The sequence below is a fragment of the Sminthopsis crassicaudata genome, chromosome 3 (assembly GCF_048593235.1).
Source record: "Sminthopsis crassicaudata isolate SCR6 chromosome 3, ASM4859323v1, whole genome shotgun sequence".
NCBI lineage: Eukaryota > Metazoa > Chordata > Mammalia > Dasyuromorphia > Dasyuridae > Sminthopsis > Sminthopsis crassicaudata.
The window spans coordinates 166,892,671-166,914,093 of NC_133619.1; the positions used below are offsets into that span (position 1 = coordinate 166,892,671).

General features: G+C 30.9%; 1 protein-coding gene across 9 annotated transcripts in view; it reads left to right on the forward strand.

The window, feature by feature from the left end:
• Window positions 1-21,423, forward strand: part of MYO16 (myosin XVI) — an 899,069-nt gene that overhangs the window by 696,768 nt on the left and 180,878 nt on the right. For all 9 annotated transcript variants that reach the window (XM_074299517.1, XM_074299521.1, XM_074299522.1 and 6 more), the window contains 2 exons: window positions 1,128-1,208; window positions 1,451-1,656. In XM_074299517.1, the coding sequence (XP_074155618.1) occupies window positions 1,128-1,208; window positions 1,451-1,656 (287 nt within the window). The remainder of the gene's footprint in view (window positions 1-1,127; window positions 1,209-1,450; window positions 1,657-21,423) is intronic.

Consider the following 21,423-nt stretch of genomic DNA (forward strand, 5'->3'; position numbering starts at 1 on the left):
ATGACACAAGGCAATATTGACATTTTGCACACTTATAATTGAACACCACACCTGCAATTCTCTTTGTATATAAATTGTTTTTATATCTGACCTCCTTGTCATATTTGTCTGAAAATTATAATTTATTAGGACAATTTGAGTTGTTTTGCTCATCTAAATGAAGTTAATATTTTCTTGTAAAAGAAATAGTACAAAATTGATGCAAAGGTGTTTTTTTTCTGTAGGATTTTTTTTTTTATGTCCAACTAAAACAGTAATTAACTTCTTAATTTTTAAGGATGTAAAAACCTCCAGATTTTAAACAAATCTATTGTACTGTACAGTACTGAATTATACTGTTATCATAATTGTAGTGAATTATAATGTTAAACTAAACAGCTAATTTACTATCAGTCAGATGTAATTAATTGTCCCTGTGTCCTATTGCTCAATATCCTTTTTCTTATATTGCTTTCAGTCTTTATTTTTTCTAAACCTCTTCAATTTTAGCTACATATGGGAATGTTTTTTTCACTTGCCATAACATTATGGTGTTTGTTATATAATGTCTAACATAAATAAACCAATTTGTTGTCAATCTTCAGAATGCAAGTAACATACATGTGTATTTTATAAGTAAAAAAAAATACATAACTATAAAGACATCAAATAGAATATCTTCTTAGTTACTAATTAGAGCTAAACTTAGAGATATAACCTAATGATTATAAAATGCTTCTTTTCACAAAAGAAGTCATCATTTTGTCCTTTGGTAGGCTACATATATCAAAAATATTTGTTACTATTTTAGTCCAGATTATCAGAATGGTTTTCTGCAGAGTATACATATTGTTGCACCAGCATTTCAGTCACCTGGTGTCTGAATATATATTTGTGCTCAACTTAAAATAAGTTGGCAGCTCAGATTTTCTTGAAAAGTTGCCACTGGAAAAAAGTTATTTACACATTCACTGGTCATTTTTCCCAACATATATTAAAATTCCTAAAAATGTTCTAGTTCTGATTTTGTACTTTATGCTAAAAATCTGTATTTATCTATAAGGGATTTTATGGATGATATGGATTTATTACTTTTCTCAAATTCAGATAAAATCTTTCTCATCTATGCTTTCTTTTCCCCCTTATAGCTATTTAAAAAGAAAGGAACTTCCACATTTCTGCAGAAACTAGAAAGGGGAGGTCCAGTCACAGTGGCGTCACAACTCAGGGTCAGTGTTTTTTAAAGGCATGTAACTATAAATATGAAGGTTTTGATTAGCATCTTAGTGATTTTTCTCCCTAATTGGCTTATAAAATTGATTTACATATTCTGATTAACTTCTAAATAAAAAAATAATATGTAATAAGTATGAAAGAAAGAATGTGAACATGTAAAATTTCACTATAAATTGTGTTCTTATTAATCAATGTGTTCCTCTGAGAATTAACTGGGTTTTACTTCTCTCCATAGAAATCCCTTATGGATATCCTTGGGAAGCTTCAGAAGGGCACACCACATTTTATTCATTGCATCAAACCCAATAACTCTAAGCTGCCAGATACTTTTGATAATTTTTATGTGTCTGCTCAGCTACAATATATTGGGGTTTTAGAGATGGTGAAGATCATTCGATATGGATATCCTGTCCGCCTCTCCTTCAATGAATTCTTGTCAAGGTAAAGTCTTTTGAGCTGGATAAAGGCTTGTTTTGCCTACTATACAGTTTGCTGTGTTATTCTGTAAGAGCCATAAGAGAGTGTTTTGCTATTGTTGTTTATGAGAAGGTCTCAAATCATCTTTCAAGAAAAACCTATTTCACTGGACATGGATTACCATATTTTAAATGGAGATAATCACAATCAAAGAACTATAAGACCTTATTGAAGTTCCCAACCACCCAAAACCCAAAACTTGTAGAAAATATAAGAATATAAAATTCATTCAACAGATATTTAATAAGCTTTATGTGGTATTAAGGAATTGAAGGGAATATAAAATATACACACAGTTCTTGCCCTCAAGATTCTTTCAATTTAGTATTACAGTTAATACTAAATGAACATACACACAAGCACACATTCACACCATAATTTAAAATATAATAAGGTAATTTAGAGAATCACAAATAAGTAGTTGGGTAATTCAAAGGAGGATAATTTGAGTAGTGGAATTTGGGAAACATTCATGGAAGAAGAGATATCCAAAATGATCTTTCAAGAATTTATTTGTGTGTTTATTTTAAAAATATTTTATTTTTATCTAATTATATATAAATTTTTTTAACATTTGCTTTTTAAAATTTTGTATTGCCTCCATGGTTCCCCTTCTCCCTCATTAAGAAGACAAGCAATTTTTTATAGATTAATATATGTGTAGTCATGAAAAAACATATTTATATATTAAATCATGTTGAACAAAATAGACACAACTATCACCACTCTGCCAAAAGCAAGAAAAATTTAAAAATTAAAAAGAAAACACTTCTATCTATATTTAGATTCCATCAGATCTTTTTCTGGAGTTGGACAGTATTTTTAGTGAAGCTCTCAAAAATATCTTAGATTACTATATTTCTAAGAATAGCTAAGTCATTCACAATTATCATTGGATAATATGATTGTTAATATGTACAATATTGTCCTGGTTCTTGTCACTTCATTTTGCATCAGTTCATAAAAATCTCATAAAGCATTGTGCTTATCATTTATTATACCACACGAATACCCATGTCATATATCACAACTTGTTCAACCATTCCTCAATTTATAGGCATCCACTCAATTTCCAATTTTTTTTATACCACAAAAGTGCTGCTATAAATATTTTTTCACAAAAATATTTGAAAGGAATAGCAAGTTATACCTTTCAAATATACAAAAAAGCAATCATGTAAATTTCCTTTTTATTATCCTTTTTTCTTCTGCTTCTACCCTCCCTTCACCTCAGAGTTGATTAGCATTAGATAGCATGTACTCATATGTATGTGTGCACATGCCATGTACATATATGCATGTGCATGTGTTATATACATATGCATAAATATATATATATATATATATATATATATATATATATATATAAAAAATAAGCTAATTCCATACATACTTTTCTCAGTTCTTTCTGTGGATGCAGAAAGCCTCTTTCTTCATGTATCTGTCATGGTAATTGGGTATTTATAATCATTTAAAATGTCTTATTTGCTCAAGGCCATTCTTAAAAACAATATTAGTGTTATAGTATACAGTTCTCTTGGTCTGCTAATTTCTTTCTTCATTATTTCATGCAAATATTTCCATGTTTTTAAGATCATTGTGCTCATCATTTCTTATAGTACAGTAGTATTCCATCATAATCATATACCATAACTTGTTCAGCCATTTCCCAATTGATAGATGTCCTTGAAATTTCCAATTCTTTGCCATCATAAAAAAGAGCTGTTATTAATATTTTAAAACACATAGGATCTTTTCCCTTTTCTCTAATTATCTTTGGAAATAGACCAAAGAGTGGTATTGCTGAGTCAAAAGTATAGGTAGTTTAATAACTCTTTGGACATAATTCCAGATTGCTCTCCAAAATGTTTTGGACAACAAATTTATGTCCCTTTTTTTTTTTCACATCCTCGCCAACATTTGTCATTTTCCTTTTCAATCATCTTATCCAATCTGGTAGGCATAAAATGATATCTCAAGGTTGTTTTAATTTATATTTTTCTGATTAATAATAAAATTAATATTTTTCATATGACAATCTATGGTTGTATAATAATTTAAATTGTTTGCTTTCTTGGAAAACTGCTTGTTCACATTCTTTGACCAATTGGGAAGTGCCTCGTATTCTTATAAATTTGATAACTTTTTTTATGTAATTGAGATTTTAGACCTTTATCTGAGAAAGTATCTATAAAAATTTCCCCCACTTTGCTGCTTTCCTTCTGATAAATGGTTTTTTTTTTTTTGGGGAAATATAGCTCTTTTTCCTTTAAAAAAAATCTTTGTAGTAGAATGCATAGGATTTAGATAAAAGTGTGAAAGGATATTATTCATATCCTCATATGGTTACATTTGCCAGGTATACCAATATTAATCATCACACTCTGAGGCAAACATTATCATTGGCTGGTCCTCTTCTCTCAAACCAAGGCTCAGTAGTACTATTCTCCAGACTGTGGCTGAGTCTCTCAGCCTACATTATGCTCAATTAGGATATTGTGTAAAGGGATGATTATAAACAAAGGCAAAGAAGTTGAAAAACTATATTTGATAGTTAGCATAGTATGCTGGAAAGAAATTTGCAAATCTGTATTTGAATCCTGTCTTTGACACTTACCGAGTGATTATGAAGAAGTCACTTAAATTTCTTGACTCATGTTCCTCATCTGTAAAACTGGAATACAAATCCCTGCGAAAGTTGTCTTATAAAGTGGCTCTTGTGAAAATTAAAATATATTAATAAAGCACTTTGTAAATTTTAAGGTTCTAGAAAAACTACAATAATAATGAATCTGGCATGACTAGAGAATGGGGGGACAAATCATTTAGCTTTAGCCATGTACTTCATTACAATATTGAGATGACTTTCAGTTATTTAGAGCAATTGTGATGTATTAGGAGAGGAAATATGCACACTTAGCAAATTATGAATACCTTAATTGTTAAAATAAAGGATATAGAATGTGATATAATGAGAAAAAGGCTATAAAAATAGTTTGATTCATAGCATATTGAGCCTGCAATATGAAGCTAAGGAATTGTCATTTATTTGTTTAGTAGACAGTAAGTAGCAAAGGTTGGTAAATATGAAAATACTACTACTACTATTTCTACTAACTATTGCCACTACTAATCACATTTAAGAAGATTGATATGGAAGTGTGTAGAATGAATTGGAAGAGCGAAAGGGATTTTAGATAATAAGATTAGCTAGAAGGCTATTATGCTAATACAAATTGGCAGTAAAAATGGGAGGGACTTTTGGAGGAGTATTCCCATTAGGATTGGAAGAGTGTCTGAAGAGGGTATGGGGGATTTTTGGAAAGTTGAGATGGGAAGTGAGGGAGTGGGGAGAGAAAAAATAACAGGGATACCATCAATTAGGGGATGGCTGTACAAATTGTATTGTGTAACTATGATGAAATGCTACTGTGCTATAAGAAATGGTGAAAAACATATTGAGCAGGACCACTAGTATATTGTGTATAGTAAAAGCAACATTATTTTAACAACTTTGAGTGACTAAGTCATTTTGACTATTATAAATATACAAGGACAAAAATAAAGGACATATGAAGAAAGGTGCTATATGCATCTAGAGAAAGAGCTGAAAAATAAAAGTTTGCATAGGATAATTTTACATATATATAGATGTGTGTATATATACATACATATATACACAAGTGTATGTGCCTAATGGTAGTCATCTCCAGGGTAATGCAAGAGGAAGAGGAAAGGGGAAAAAAAAGGCATTTACATAACTTCATTATATATTTAAAAGGAATAGCAAGTTGTACACAATAGATTTGCAATTTCTTACAGAATTTTTTTTATTATTATATAACATTAAGGAAATGCTTGTTTTATTCCATAAATTTAAATTTAAAAAGTAAAATTTAAAAGTATTGTGGACCATGTTGGCCAAGGTGTGCTAGTATGAATTGCCCATGTTCTATGTATACATATAGATGGGACAAAAAGTTTTTCAGCAGAAAAAGTATCAAAATCAGAGCGATAGACAATTTATGTAGGCAGTGATAAGAATGATGATTTGGAAAGGGAAGAAAATTAAAAGAAGGAAGATGAGGTGAGATACTTTTAAAATAATCTGAACCAATGTACAGAACCTGCAGTGACTGTTTACAGTGGGAATAGACAGGGATAATATGAATGCAAACACATTGTAAATGTTTGAATGAAGATTGCAGAGTAACTGATTGGATTTAAAAGGCCAAAAGAGTCAAAATTGATTCAGGTCAATAAGGAGTGACTAAGAGAAAATTTGGCACCTTTATTAGAAATATAAAAATCAGGGTGGGGCTTTTCAATCTCAAGAGTCTTACATGAGAAAGAAGGTGACATCAGCTTTAAAGGTTTGAAACTTGAATAGATTGAATTGAAATTACATAATTTTTTCTTCAATATCTAAGAAAATAATATAGAAAAAATTTTACTTATTTTTTATAAATAAAATTTTAAATTTATTTAGAACATAAAACGCCATCACATTAATATATTCATTTTCTCTCATTTATTGTTGTGAATGAAATGCTATTAGATGAATAAAGTTTATTAATTCAATTGTCAACAATAGGGAATTTGCTACCTTGTAGTAATTTGGTCATATTTTAAGGTATTCTCACAATTTATTCAACAAGTATTAATTTAATTTAATTTTAATTATAACTTTTTATTGACAGAACATATGCCTGGGTAATTTTTTACAACATTATCCCTTGCACTCACTTCTGTTCCCTTCCCTCTCTCCACTCCCTCCCCTATATGACAGGCAGTCCCATACATGTTAAATATGTTATAGTATATCCTAGATACAATATATGTGTGCAGAACCGAACAGTTTTCTTGTTGCACAGGGAGAATTGGATTTAGAAGGTAAAAATAACCTGGGAAGAAAAACAAAACTGCAAACAGTTTACACTCATTTCCCAGTGTTCCTTTTTGGGGTGTGGCTGATTCTGTCCATCATTGATCAATGGAACTGAGTTAGATCTTCTCTTTGTTGAAGATATCCACTTCCATCAGAATACATCCTCATACAGTGTCGTTGTTGAAGTGTATAATGATCTCCTGGTTCTGTTCATTTCACTTAGCATCAGTTCATGTAAGTCTCTCCAAGTCTCTCTGTATTCATCCTCTGAGGCAAACATTTCAAATATGTATTCTCTCATCCTTAACTTGGCCAATAGATACAGTCATTTTCTTGATCCAGACTCAAACATTTGGAGAATCTACCCAAGCTTGCACAATGCAGGCATAACTTTTGAAAACCCAAAATTATCTCTGTGCCATGAGGAGGCCCCACATAAAGTCAGTCAATTTAAAGTGATTGTCTAAATTGTACATAAATACAATAAAGAATTTGAATGCTTTAAAATATCAATGTGAACAAATTGTAATACTATTTAATGTTTTATGGTTTTTATTGTGACAATTTAAAAACTATGGATCTTTCTTCTTATCAAATAGAATCAAATCTTAAACATCTTGAAAAATTTTAAATATTTTTATTTTCTTGTAAAATTTCACCTGGTCGAGATACTAAAATGTGAGTGATTAGAACTTCTGAATGAAGTACATTTATTAAATATCATTTCATATTTCTTCCATTTCTTTAAAAGATTTTAGATATGCTTTTGTTTAATGAATCCATTGCAAGGAAGTTAGCTGAGTTATTTTTAGGTATTCAAGGAAGAAGAAAAAATTAGGAAGAGGAAAAAAAATCAAGAAGAAAATATCTGCAAATAATATTGTAGTGAAGAGAAAGATATAAGAAAGATAATGGCCACATAGATGATTGATTAAAATAGGAGCATTCATTTAAGGGTTTACATAATCTTGATCCAACCTGACAGTTGTATTATGCATTACTTACTCTTCCTCTAGCATTTTGTTTCAGACAAGCTGGACCACTTACTGTTACCTGAACTCAACTTGGCATTGCCTGCCTTGGTGCATTTGTGCAGACTGTTTCCCAGTGACTGAAATTCACTTCTTCCTCATATCTGAATCCTTCTTTTCCTATAAGACTCAACTCATATGCCATCTCCTGGATGAAACCTTTCTGTTAATGTTAAATGAAATTATTCTTTCCCTTCTCACTTTTCTTAAGTATTTTGTCACGAAAAGAGGCAATATAGTTTAGTCTTTGTAGACAGAATGTTGGACTTGGACTCAAGCACTCAATGACTTGGATTCTGACACTGTATGTGTGATCAATGAAAATGGAGTTAAAGTTACTACATTACCATCGGCTTTGTCATTGCACCCATGGAACCTTTCTACCTGAATTGTGCATGATGCCTCCTATACATTTTCTCTTCCAATAGAATGTGCCTTTCTTGACAGCAGTCTCCATTTTTATTTTTGTATTTTTGTCACTTAATGCAGTGTTTGTGCATAATAGAGACATATAATTTTTTTCTTCATTTACTTGTGTAACTTTTTTGATCCTAAGTTTTTTTTTTACCTAGAAAATAAGTACAATAACATTGTCAGTACTTACTTCAGTAATTATCCCATTAGATTGTTACTTGAGGGTAAAAATTGTCTTTAGACTCTTTTTTGTATCCCTATCAGTTAGCATAGTGTCTGGCACCTATCTATATAAAGGTCTTTATAAGCTTTACAATATTATATATGTGTTGGTTATTTTTATTTCCATTTCACAGATGAGGAAACTGAAACACAGATTACTGAAGTGACTTTCCTAACAAAATATATAGTAAATATCAGAGCCAAGAATTATATCCTATTATCTGTACATAAATATCTATGATGTAAGACAAAAATGGGTCAAGTGCAAAGTAGATGCTATTTTCCAAACTCAAAATAGAAGTTATAACAAGTCCTTATGCAGTTTCAAATTATTAAAATTCAGGAAAATAATTTAGTATTATATCAGTTTCATACAATCAAAGTTTCTCTTATGCTTTCCCTTTCTTTCCACTCTCATTGCAACTGTTCTTATCTACCAGAGACAATTATAATAGTCACTTAGTTGGTCTCTGTATGTTCAATCTCTTTCCCCCACACATTTCCCAATCCATCCTTTGTGTTAATGTCAGTGAAATGTTGAATATTCACTTAAATCATCTAAGGAAAAACTTTTATTGATTCCTTATTCCTTATTGAATCAAGGATAAACTCATTATGGCATTCAAAGCTATCTTTAATAGAGTTCCAACTTATACTATTTTGTGATATTTTCCTTCATTTTGTAAATTAGCTAGATGGCTCTCTATTCTCTATTCTTATCTTGATTTCTCCTGTCTCTCTATAGTGGAGGATATATTATCCTCCACATTTGATATTTGGACACATGCTTTCTTGTGTGTGAGTTCTTGCTTTATTTGCATCCTCCCCCCCCCCATTCAATAAACATGGGTTGAGTAGCTACATGACACAAAGGATAAGGGTGCTGGGCTTAGACTAAGGAAGACTCATCTTCTTGAGTTTAAATCTGGCCTCAGACATTTACTAGATGTGTGATCCTGGACAAAATCACTTAATCTTTTGAACCTAGCTTTTTCTCATCTATAAAGTGAGCTGGAGAATAAAACAGGAAACCATTCCAGTATTTTTGCTGAGAAAACCTAAAATAGGGTCAGAAAGAGAAAGAAATGGCTGAACAACTAAAGAACAAGTATATTAGGAACTATGTTAGTCATTAAAGATACAAAGACTGGGGGGTAAAACTCATTTCCCTTGAAAGGTTTACATTCTATACAGTGACAAGTAAATAGATTACATAATCAAATCATACAAAGTTATTTTATAAAAAAGTTCAATAATTAATGGCTGGGGGAAGCAGGAAAAATCTCTTCAAGGAGATACTTGAAGTGAATCTTGAAACAATCTGAAAGTTCCAAAAGATAGAGGTGAGAAGGACACATCTTAGATAAAGAAACAGAAATGACATGTGGAATGTTACATATGAGAAAGTACTCTCACATTATTAACCAGCATTTTATTCCCTTTCAGTCCAAATTTTTTTTCTTTTCTTCCCCTTAATCTATATGGTTTTAACCTCCCTAGGATTTAGAAAAAGAACAGTAGGTGAGGTTATTCTTCATCCTTAACATCACAATATCCTCTGTATCCTGAGGCTCATCCTATGCTTATTCTTTATTCAATAAAGTGGTTATGCATTTGGTGGGACCAAAACAACTCAATAGAGAGGTTTACAGTTTAATGATATGACCTTGTTTGGGGAAGAAAAAAAACACACACACACACACACACAGAAGGAACAGCTCAGTAATAGTACTAAAAGTTTTATTATTATGCTTGGCATGGGCAGGAATTATGATCAGCTTTTTCAGATTGTGATTGGATGGAACCCCTATTAGAAACAAGTCTGAGTCATTTAGTTTTTTAAATGACACAATTGTTAGTGAAAGGTCATGCTATTGAGTTAAATTGGGTGTGGGGGGGAGGGAGCAAAGAAGATGCATTTTAGTTCTTGAATTAAAACTAATATGCAAACACTATCCAGTACACAAGGCAGTCCCCAAGAATCATAGACCTGTGTTGAAATCTTTGTAGATGTTTGGTTTGTTATGTGGAAATGATGCCAGTTACTGTCAATGGATCTTTAATAAAAATTTGAATTAATAAGGTCAGAAGCTATTAAATACTGTAAAAACAGACAGCCCAGATATAATTGGCAAAAGATAAATGTGATTCCAGGAGGATTTGCCAAGTCTAACTGCAGTGTCTCTGCTGAACCTGCCTGCAGCATTGGCTCATTTTCTGAAGCTTTACCAAGAGTGGGAGGGAAGCCTATCTGTAGTTTCTCTATGAAATGTGAAAATGGAAACAGAAGACTAAGCAATAACTTGTATAATTCATCTGTAAATTAAACAAAAACAGCCCAATTCCATACTGATTCATTTGCTGTGGACTTTGGATCTTTCATGATCTAGTATGATTTCTTCTTCTAGGTCCAGTGGAATGTAACAAAATATTTTGGGAGGTCAAAAGGTTTAAGGCAAGAAGTGTTTGGTATTTGACTTACCAAATTGGTATACTTCCTAATTTGCTATGCCAAGTGAAATGTTCCCTACTGTCAGTAGGCAGCCAATCAAAATGTCACTAAGAGCTGACTAACCAACTTGAAACATTTTAGAGTCTGAAAAAAGCCAAATAAAGAATCTTTAATGACTTCAATGCTTGGATAGCAGTACAGAATATGAAGAGGAAAAATGTTTAGTCAAAGGATTGCATCACATTCAGTTGTTGTTCTATTTTACTAAACTATATCCCTGAAAAGGCTGGTTAACTTTGTTCAGTGTCAGGGTCACAGAATATTTCCATAATCCTGGTCAACCTCTTGCAAAGGTATTCCATTGGTCATAATTTACAATTAATGTAAAGAGAATGATACTAAGGAGCCATCATAGCTAAAATTTTTGGAAACTTTATAAGTAAATAGTAATAACAGTCATACTAAAACTATCTATTGCTACCTCACAATTCTTTCACAGACGCATAGTCTTCAAAAAAGAGATAGATGAAAAAGAGCAAAAAGGATATCACTTCCATCATTATCATTATAATCATTATCATCCATGTTTACTTGATATTTTAAAATTTATAAACCACTTTCCCAGTTTCTTAGGTAAGTAAGGGAGGGAGTATAGTTATTATTATCCTAATTTTCCAGGTGAAGGTGAAGTTCAGAGAAGAGAAGTGACTTATCCATGAAAACACAGTTCTAGTCCAAGTTTCTTAAATAAAGCCATATGCTCGTCTCACTATACCATACTGACTTCAATATAATCTTAGTATTCTGACCATAGCACAGTATGTTTGAAACATTGTCTCATGCTTAAAAAACATCCTTTCTCAACTTACCACGTTTTAATATTTACTGAATAATTTCTTGTAAGACATTTTGACCCCCTATTATGCTTAAATCTTTAGACTCATTAAATGGATTGAGTAATAACTTCTCAATCATTGCTATACTCTTTTTACACCATTTTCAGCACATTGCCAGTCTCATTACATCCAAATTACACAATTCATTTTGTAATATAGTTGATTATACTCATATAGTTGTTAGTGTGTGAAAGTTCTCTTATTGTTTTAAATTAAAAAAAACAAACCATAAATGTATTATGGGTCTAAAAAGACCCAAGGTGGAGTAAAAGATTAATGATATATTAACTTGTCTTGTCATTCACTTCTAAAAGGGCTAGGGGAAGCAGCACTGTTTTTAAAAACTATAGCTGAATGAAAGAAAAAGAAATTAAGTAAGCCCTTTCTATATTGATAGTCCTATGCTAAACCAATATTAATAAATGAATTTGTTCATTTGTAATTAAATAGAAAAATAATAGTTACTAAGGAAATAGTTTTTTGTCATCCATTAACTAGATGTTTCACCTTGATTCCCCTAGTTAACATTTCCACCATGTTCTAGAAATTATATTGTATTAGTTACTTTGTCTGATTTTATTTATTTATATGTATATATCTTATGTCAATACAAGAGAACCTCTCAGAGGGCAGAGAATATTTCATTTTAATCTTTATATCCTCTGTTCCTATAATAGTGCTTTGTGCACAGTAGGTACTTAATAAGTTTTTCTAAATCTGTTATCCAAATCACTTCAGTTTTTTGTTAAATTTCAATTTATCAGAATTGAAAAATAAAAATTAAAGAGATTGGAAATTAATTTTACCATATATTCTTTTGCATGCAATGCTATAGGAGATTAAATTTTAAAATGTCATATCACAGTCATTCTTATGCAAAAATCTCACTCATCTTTGTTGCCAATTATCTGGGGGAAATGTGTTTTTTTGTTTTTTTGTTTGTTTTTGTTTTTGTTTTTTTTGTTTTTTTGCTTGAGATGCTTTTTCAAGCACTTTGAAATTTATATTTTAAGATTATGTAATGAGAGTTTGGAGGGATGTAGAGATTATGAATCTGATCTCTTCATTTTATAGTGGACCGAATAAGTAGAACCCAAGAAGTTAAATTATTTGCTTAATGTTATCAACACAGTAAGGATTTTATCTTTATTATGTGAACTCAGGTTCCATGTGATTCCAAGTTCACAAAAATTTTGCAAAGTACCAAGATAAGATACCATTATATTTCCTGAAAAACAAAACAAAAAACAAAAAACTGAAGGGCTTTTAACTGATGTGTCCTCTGTACACCCAGTACTGAAAGATTTAAGAATTCTAGTCACTGTGGAATTAGCTCATTTGAGAAAATACAGTTTTAGGCAGCCAGAAGACTCATGGTGACACAAACAATCCACTTCCTTGCAGAAAAATGATAGACTCAGAGAACATTTTAAGACATATATATTTTTGGATATAGCCAATGTCTGAATTATTTTTGTTGGACTACGAATATTTGTTTCAAAGATTTGTTGATGTGAGAGAGAAAAAACACTCTTTAACCAAAAAAATTAAATAGAAACAAGTAGCATTGAAATATTTTCCTCAGTTGCTAATTGAAAGATAATAAGCTAAATCTGGATGATGCTATCAAATTTTAACTGTACTCTTATCAGTGGTTGGAAGTATGGGGAGAAAGGTGGAAGCACAAAAATATTTAACCTGAATAACTGTATGTCCAATACAGACATTTCTCTAAGGCAAACTCCTTTCTGATAAGCTCAATCCCATCCAGAGAACACATTTCCCTCACTGATTTTACTTGGGTTCAATTATCCCATCCCCACCAGGTTCATTCTATCAATTTCTACTTTAAGAAGAAAGTTTCTAAGAATTGACTGCTTCATGTTAGTCTTTAATTGAGGATATTGACACAGATGTGATGATGAGATGGACCTTGACCTATTAGGTGCCTGTAACAATTCACTTTCTATTTTAATTTGGATTATGGATTATACTTTCATCTGATTTACATGAGAATCATTCTCTCTTCAATTTGACTGACTCCTTGTACTCCTAACCACTTCCAGTGAACATTCTGCTATAGATTTTTTTTTTTTACTCTTTTATTTGATACCTCCATCTAAATGTCAAGATAGTATTTCAAACTTAACATATCTAAGATGGCATTCTTTATTTTTCTCCCAAGTCCTATGGTTGATGTAGGCTCCATTTATCTCTCATATTTCCTTACCAAGCTCAGTCAATTCTACCTCAAAAATATGTTTAATCTATTTCCATTATTGCTTTATAGGTCTTTATCACCACCTTTCTCTGCAATTAAGATAACTTTCTCCTGAGTATTGGCTCCTTCACTTTTTCCCACTCCCAAACTAGCTTTCATATTTCTAAAAAAGAACCCACTGGTTCATATGACCCACAATACCCCTGTGTGTTTCCCAGAATAATTAGGAAATTTAATAAAGTAAATAAAAATGCAATGAAACATAAATATTATTAATTTGTGATTATATTTTTCTAAATCACTTTGTGGCCCACAGGGACCCTTATGATGGTTTAATGTTCCCTCCTTTTGATTTAAATTTAACACTACTGCTTTAAAAAATTAAACTTCCTTATGCATAGGTCTGGTCACTCTTAATTAGCATTCATATCTACCAATTAACTTCTCCTTTGCATGATGTTTAAAGTGTTATACAACCTAATGTCATCTACCTCAGTCTATATTATTTAATATTTTGCTTACCTTTTACTTTCCTGCTTCGCTAACTTTGCTATTTCTGTTTCCTCTTTCTAGAACATCTTCCCAATTATCTCTTCAATTGTAGAAATTCTTATCAAAAATCTAATACAGGGGCCTGCACACAATAGGCATCTGAAAAATGTTTATTGAATTGATTTGAAATGTACTTTGTGCTATAACATTTGCATATTATTTTGCTCACTAAGCAAATGCAGAGTTTTTGCATTGATATTCTCCATCAATTTGTAGGCAATAAACAATGTCAATGATTGAGAACATATTGAAATTTCTTTAAAATATGCTTTGCTTAGTGCTTCAGTAGTGTAGGGACAGCAAATAATTTTCTAATATGTACTTAATTTATATTATCATGCATTAATTTTTTTTTTTTTAGCAAATATATAGAGTTTATGCTTTGAATGTACAATTTCTTCTTGACTGTTTAAGTGGATTTGGGCAAATCGTTTCAACCTTTCAGAATGTTCTGGGGTTGGACTCAACTAAAATAAAGTATTATGAAGGTGATTTGTATGTCTCTAAGTATAAATACTGGTCTCTAAAAGTCCAGGATGTAGGATTATAGGTTGACTGCAAACTGCAGTTCTAATTAATAATTTTCCCTGATTTTGAAGGGTACTTAGCTACTTGATGTGATTCCCAGGATGAGAAAGAAACAAAATTTGCTTTCTTGCTTGCTTTTCTCTTACTCCTAATGAAAAAAAAAATCCATAAAAACTTGATTAAATGCCTCCAAACTATTTGCATTTAAATATCCATAACTTCAATTAAAAAGGGAGGTAATAAAAAAGCAAAGGTTAGATTTTTGAAATATACTATAGATTGTTCATAAATGTTAAGATTATGTATTATGAATATTTTAATAGAAAAGAGAAAGTATTAGAAATATTAACACCTAACTTATATTTGGTATTATTAAAAAAATGATAATACTCATAAAGTAAAGTGACTATATCAAAATGGACAGGAGATAACTGGCTATAGGTATAGTAGGCATATCAGAAGTAGTTGTCTGTATCATTTAGTCATGTATTAAATGGAACAAAAGTCAAAGCTAACATCAAATTAGAAAAAAAGATGAAGAAGACACAAGGAACCTTTAATATATATATACTTTCAATATGATCTACTAAAACTAACTACTAAGGCTGAAAAATGGGAAATAGAAAAAAAAAAGCATAGTTATTGATCAGCAGTTTTTCCTGCAAAAAAATAATAATAATAATAACCCCTTTCTCCCCACCAAAAAACAAAACAATTTGTCACAGGAACTAAGAAAGACCAGAAAGCATCTTAACTAATAATTCTATATCCTTGCCAAGCAGAGAGATATAGTAACCAATGCCAATTATATTTTAGAATACAATCTCATTTGGAAAATACTAAGAAGGATGGCAGAAAAATATATGGGGTATTGCCTCCTAAAAAAAATAAATAAATAAAATATAGTAGAAGTAAAATCAAGTCAACGGAAAGATTATCATGATAACAAACTAAGTCACATCATCCCAAGAGCATTTATATATAAACGTGACAGCAGGAGGAATCAATGTGTATTTCTACATTCTATTTTCATCATGAATAAGGAATTCTTATATTTAGAACCAAGATAACTTATTCCCTACTATATTATATACAATAAGATTGAAATAATAATTAAGAAGATTAAATCAGGATCAAAATAAATGTACACTGCTTAATTATGTTTGAAGGCATCAAAGTATCAGTATGTCAGGGACAGGAGGAAACCAAAAATAATGGAAAATTCACAGTCTTATTGTCCCAAAACAGTGATTAAATGACCCCTAATAACCCCTAATACTGACTCATATCTATTTTCTCATCTTTGTAAGTCTCTATAAAAATGATCAATTCATAGATGAAACTGTGAGATTTAATGTATGAACAATATTCTATAGTAGATCACAATTAGTCAGACAGCTGATTAATGTGTACAGAGATTTCAAGATTCCACTATGTTTATTCTTGTTTATATAAAGGCTTGAAAGAATAATATGTGGTTTGTAATTATTTTTTGGAGTTTTTATTTTAACAAAGTATATCCCAATTTTATACGAAGATAATTTAGTATGTGTACAAGTAATTCTCTACCATCTCTCTTTAATTATTGTAATAATTAAGAAATAAAACAGAGAATTATATGTTCAACAAAGACATTTAATATTATCACAGAGAGGGGCAGCTAGGTGGCACAGTGGATAGAGCACCAGCCTTGAATTCAGGAGGCCCCGAGTTCAAATCTGGTCTCAGACACTTAACACTTCCTAGCTGTGTGACCCTGGGCAAGTCACTTAACCCCAGCCTCAGGGGGAGGGGGGAATATATATATATATATATATATATATATATATATAATCACAGAGAATGCCTAGTACAGAGTTAGGAAGGGATTATCTACAAAATGGTATAATGTCCATATACTTCCATTTGGTGATATTGTACTGATTGCGTTGTTTCACCCCAAAGTTTCTTTCTCCATATTGTACTTAAAATAGGACATTGATAAGGCCTTGAGATCTGTGATTTCAGTATAAAAGGACTCCCAGGAAATAAGTTTTTCTACAAATGTATGCTGATAATTTTTCTGTACCTTGTAGTCTTTAGGAGAAAGGTTCTTAACATTCTGTTGTGTCATGACCCCCTATTCCAGCCTCATGTAGTCTATGTATCCTTCTCAGAATGTTTTCAAATAGTTTAATAAAATGCTATATTTCAGTTAAAGATTTATGAAAAAGATCAATTTTCCCATCTAAGTTTGCATATCTCTGAAATCTGTCCATGGATCCCTATTGGGTAAAGGTTTTTGGAGTGAAGAAGGTGTATTGGAAAGTCTCTTAAACTTAAAGAAAGTTAGTAACTTTCCAGAATTATATAGCCAATATGCATCAAAGACATGATTTGAAACCAGGCCTTCTTGGTCAAGGTTAACTCTTTAGCAACAATACTAAAGGAGACCTAAAGAGAAAATTAAATATATATTTTCAAATTATGTTGCACAAATTTTACATGCAGTTGGATTAGATTATTGGAATTGATATGTGTGTGTATGTCACTGCAGATGAACACTGTGTTGGGTCCTCAATTGAAGAAAGGGTAGACTATATTGCTTTTTAAAAACCACACAGGAGTTTCAGTGATTGCGAGATGCTTTCTGACACAAAATTCAAATTTATTTTAAAACATATTTTATCCTGTTGATGCTGTAAGATTCTAAATACTAAATAACAACATTATCTCACAAATATTAATATTGATAGTGATTCAAGTGAACCACTGCACGTTTCTAATGATTATCTGCATGGTTGAAGACAAACAAGCTATATAACCAAGGAAATGTTTGATCAGAAAAGTAGGTTGGACTAGTCATGTAAGAAGACCAAGGAATAATCTATAAATCTTTTTAAACCTTCAGTGCTATGCCTGAATTAATATAATAGAAAGACCTTGACCAAGTCAGGTTGATCCTAAATAGAATATCTATGGGAGGAGATGGACAGAAAAACATGGGAAATCTTGGATGGTTTAGAAATGGGTTAGAAATTCCCTCTTGTAGAGGAAATAACCACATTAATGAGATCAGAAAGGGGTTTATTATTATTTATTATTATATTAGGTTTCAATTATTTATGTTTGATATAAATAGCAATTTTAAAGCTCTGTGAAGATTGTTAATGAAGGAATACAGCTGGAGCTTTTAGTCCATGAATACTATGATGGAGCTGTCATTTCATTGGTGGGGAGGGGTTCACATAGGACCTAGATTAGGAAGAAAGTGATGGAGGGAGAATAGAACAAAAACAGTAAAGAAAGAATAAAAGATTTATTGAGTTCCTATTATGTGCCAGGTACCGTACATTTTTACTAATGTTATCTCATTTGTTCTCCTAAAAACCCCCTCCATTCAAAGATAGGTGCTATTACTTTTTATTAATTAAGGAAACTGAAACCAGATTAAGTGACTTGTCTGGGGTGATTTAGCTATTAAATATCTGAAACCAGATTGAAATTCACCTTTTCTTAATTCTAATTCTAATCTAAGTATTCAATCCACTGTGCAATCTAGTTGCTTTGGGAACTTAATGATTATTAAATTTGTTGTGTCTCCTTTAGGAAATGGGGATCTAGAGATGTAAAATTGATGAGAGTAAGTGTCAAAACAAAAATTTGAACACAAGTCTTTGGATCCTATATCTACTATTGTTATTTTCTCTTGGTACATCCTCATCCACTAATGCAGACCAAAAATACCTTTGCACTTTCTCTTCTGTTTATTTTTTTGCCCATTTTCTCTATATAAATACTTTTTTTATATAAAATAATTATCTAAAACATTAGTGGGATTCCACTATTTCTTTAATTTCTCAGGAGTACCACTTGAATATAATAGGAACCTATTTTTTAAAAATTCATTTTATTAAGAATTTATAAGAATCATTTAAAATGAACATTTCAATGCATAAAAACAAAAAAGGATATTTATATATGAAATTCTGAGCGTATTACTATTTTTGAAAGTATTTTTTATTTTTTTATTATGGCTTTTTATTTTCAAAATACATGGAAAGATAGTTTTTTGACATTCACCCTTGCAAAACCCTGGCTTCCAAATTCTTTTTTCCTCCTCTCTCCTTACATACCTCTCTTAGACAGCAAGTAATTCAATATAGATTAATCATGTGCAATTCTTCTAAACATTTTCCACATTTATCATAGTATACGAGAAAAATCAGATCAAAAAGGGGAAAATGAGGGAAAAAAAGCAAGCAAACAACAAAAAAGTGAAACTACTATGTTGTGATCCGCATTTAGTCCCTATAGTCCAATGTGTGGATGCAGATAGCTCTCTCTATCATGTCTATTGGAGTTAGCCTGAATCATCTCATTGTTGAAAAGAGCCAAGTCCACCCTAGTTGATCATTACATAATCTTGATGTTGCTGTGTACAATCTTTTCCTGGTTCTGCTCACTTCACTTGGCATTAGTTCATATAATTCTCTCCAGGTCTTTCTGAAATTATCCTCCTGATCATTTCTTATGGAGCGTTCATATACTACCACTTATTCCCCAACTGATGGGCATCCACTCAGTTTACATTCCTTGCTACAACAAAAAGGGCTGCTATAAACATTTTTGCACATGAGTCATTTTCCCTTTTTTAATATTTTATGAGAATCTTAAAAAGCAAGTTTACAAGTTCTTTATGAGAAATTAATGTTATTGATAGGAGAATAATGATTAGAAATAATTACTGGAATAATATAAATAATGATTAATTATTAAGAGAACAACCATTTTAAATGAATACTATCTAAGTCACAAACAGTTATAGCCAAGCAAATGCAAAATGTTGCTGTGGATAGTATAATATTCTGAGGGTATTTTTTTAGGCATACTTCATACTTTTCAAAAAGTTATCCATAATTTGACAGGAAAATAAATTAACTTTATAGATACACTATCTACTAAACATAGATCATATATTTATAAATATATTTGTGTATCAAAGTAACATTATCATTTCTTACCAAGGGTGTTGAAAATTCCCCTATAGTCCCATATTAGAGTAAATATTCGGCCTATCAAAATATTGTACTATCAACAAAATGATTATTAGACATTAGTAATTAAGCTTTTTAATTATTCCTTTGAACATAACTGCTAGTAGTGCTAGAAAACAGTAATACAACCTTGAAATATGGTCTATATTTTAGGATAAACTACATTTACAATGCAAAATAAATCTCTTTTCCTAGGAAATGATGTACAGAATTTCATCATTTTTTTTTTAAACATAGCATTAGTAATAGGATGAACCTAGAGATTATAACATGGTTTACTCAGAACTGAAACACAAAAAATCCATTTGAAATTTCTTGGGAAGGGGAAGCTAGGTGGTACAGTAGTTAGAGCACCAGCCCTGAAGTCAAGAAGACCTAAGTTCAAATTTGGCCTCAAACACTTAACACTTCCTAGCTGTGTGACTCTCCAGAAGTCACTTAACCCTAATTGCCTCAGCTGAAAAAAAAAAAAAAAAAAAAAAAAAAAAAAGAAAAGAAAGAAAGAAAGAAATTTCTCAGGAAAATAGACATAACTTTACAGAATTTGAATTTCCTCTTCCTATTGCAGCTATAAATGGGATACATTTTGTTATAGAAAGGAACTTCCTTTTATATACTTAAAACAATGTACTTTGCAGAAGAATGAAATTTGTACAATGTCCTTAAAACAATTAGGACACAATTGAGAAAGAATTAAGTGGGGTATTAGTAGAAATGAGAGGAGAAATCTTGAGAAATGAAAGGCAATGCTTTTTTCCAGTTCTCATCTGTATAACATTAAAAATTAGTGTCCCATTTTCAAAGTAGAATCTCAGTTGTAATGTATGTGAAAATATATTCTATTCTCTATTAAAATAATTTCATTTTATTTCTATAGACTCTATTTTTAAAACAAAAGCCAGTATTAACTATATCTTAGTTTTTATTTTAAATATAAAGCCAGTATAAACTCTACTTACATACTTTTGCTGCAGGGACCTTCCAAATACTATTTCAGGTTGACTTTTACAGAGTCAACAAGAAAGAGAAAACAAGATATTCATTATGTAAGCTGAGTAAATGAATACAATTAATGGTATCCCAAAAAGGGATATGCCTCAGTACCAAGTATGGCAAAAATCCATGCTAATAAAAATTAGCTTTTATAAAACAAAAATGCAACATATATACTCACACGTCTGATTCTAGGACATTGGTAGCACTTCTCAATGTTTTAATCATTTGCACCCAAATGAACTTTTAAAACCCTTTAAGGCTAAACCACATACCTTGTCTTTCATTTGAGATATAATTGTGAAATAATTATTTGTCTTGTTGCTCCAACAATAATGCAAGCATCTATTCTTACTTCATTATCAATTTGAACATTTATGAGAGTATAGAAGCCTTCAACTAATATTCATAGGATGCAGAGGGATAGGAACTTTACCTATGTTTTCATGTAATAGACTACTATTGGCTAAGGAAATCCTCTTTACTATCATGTTAATA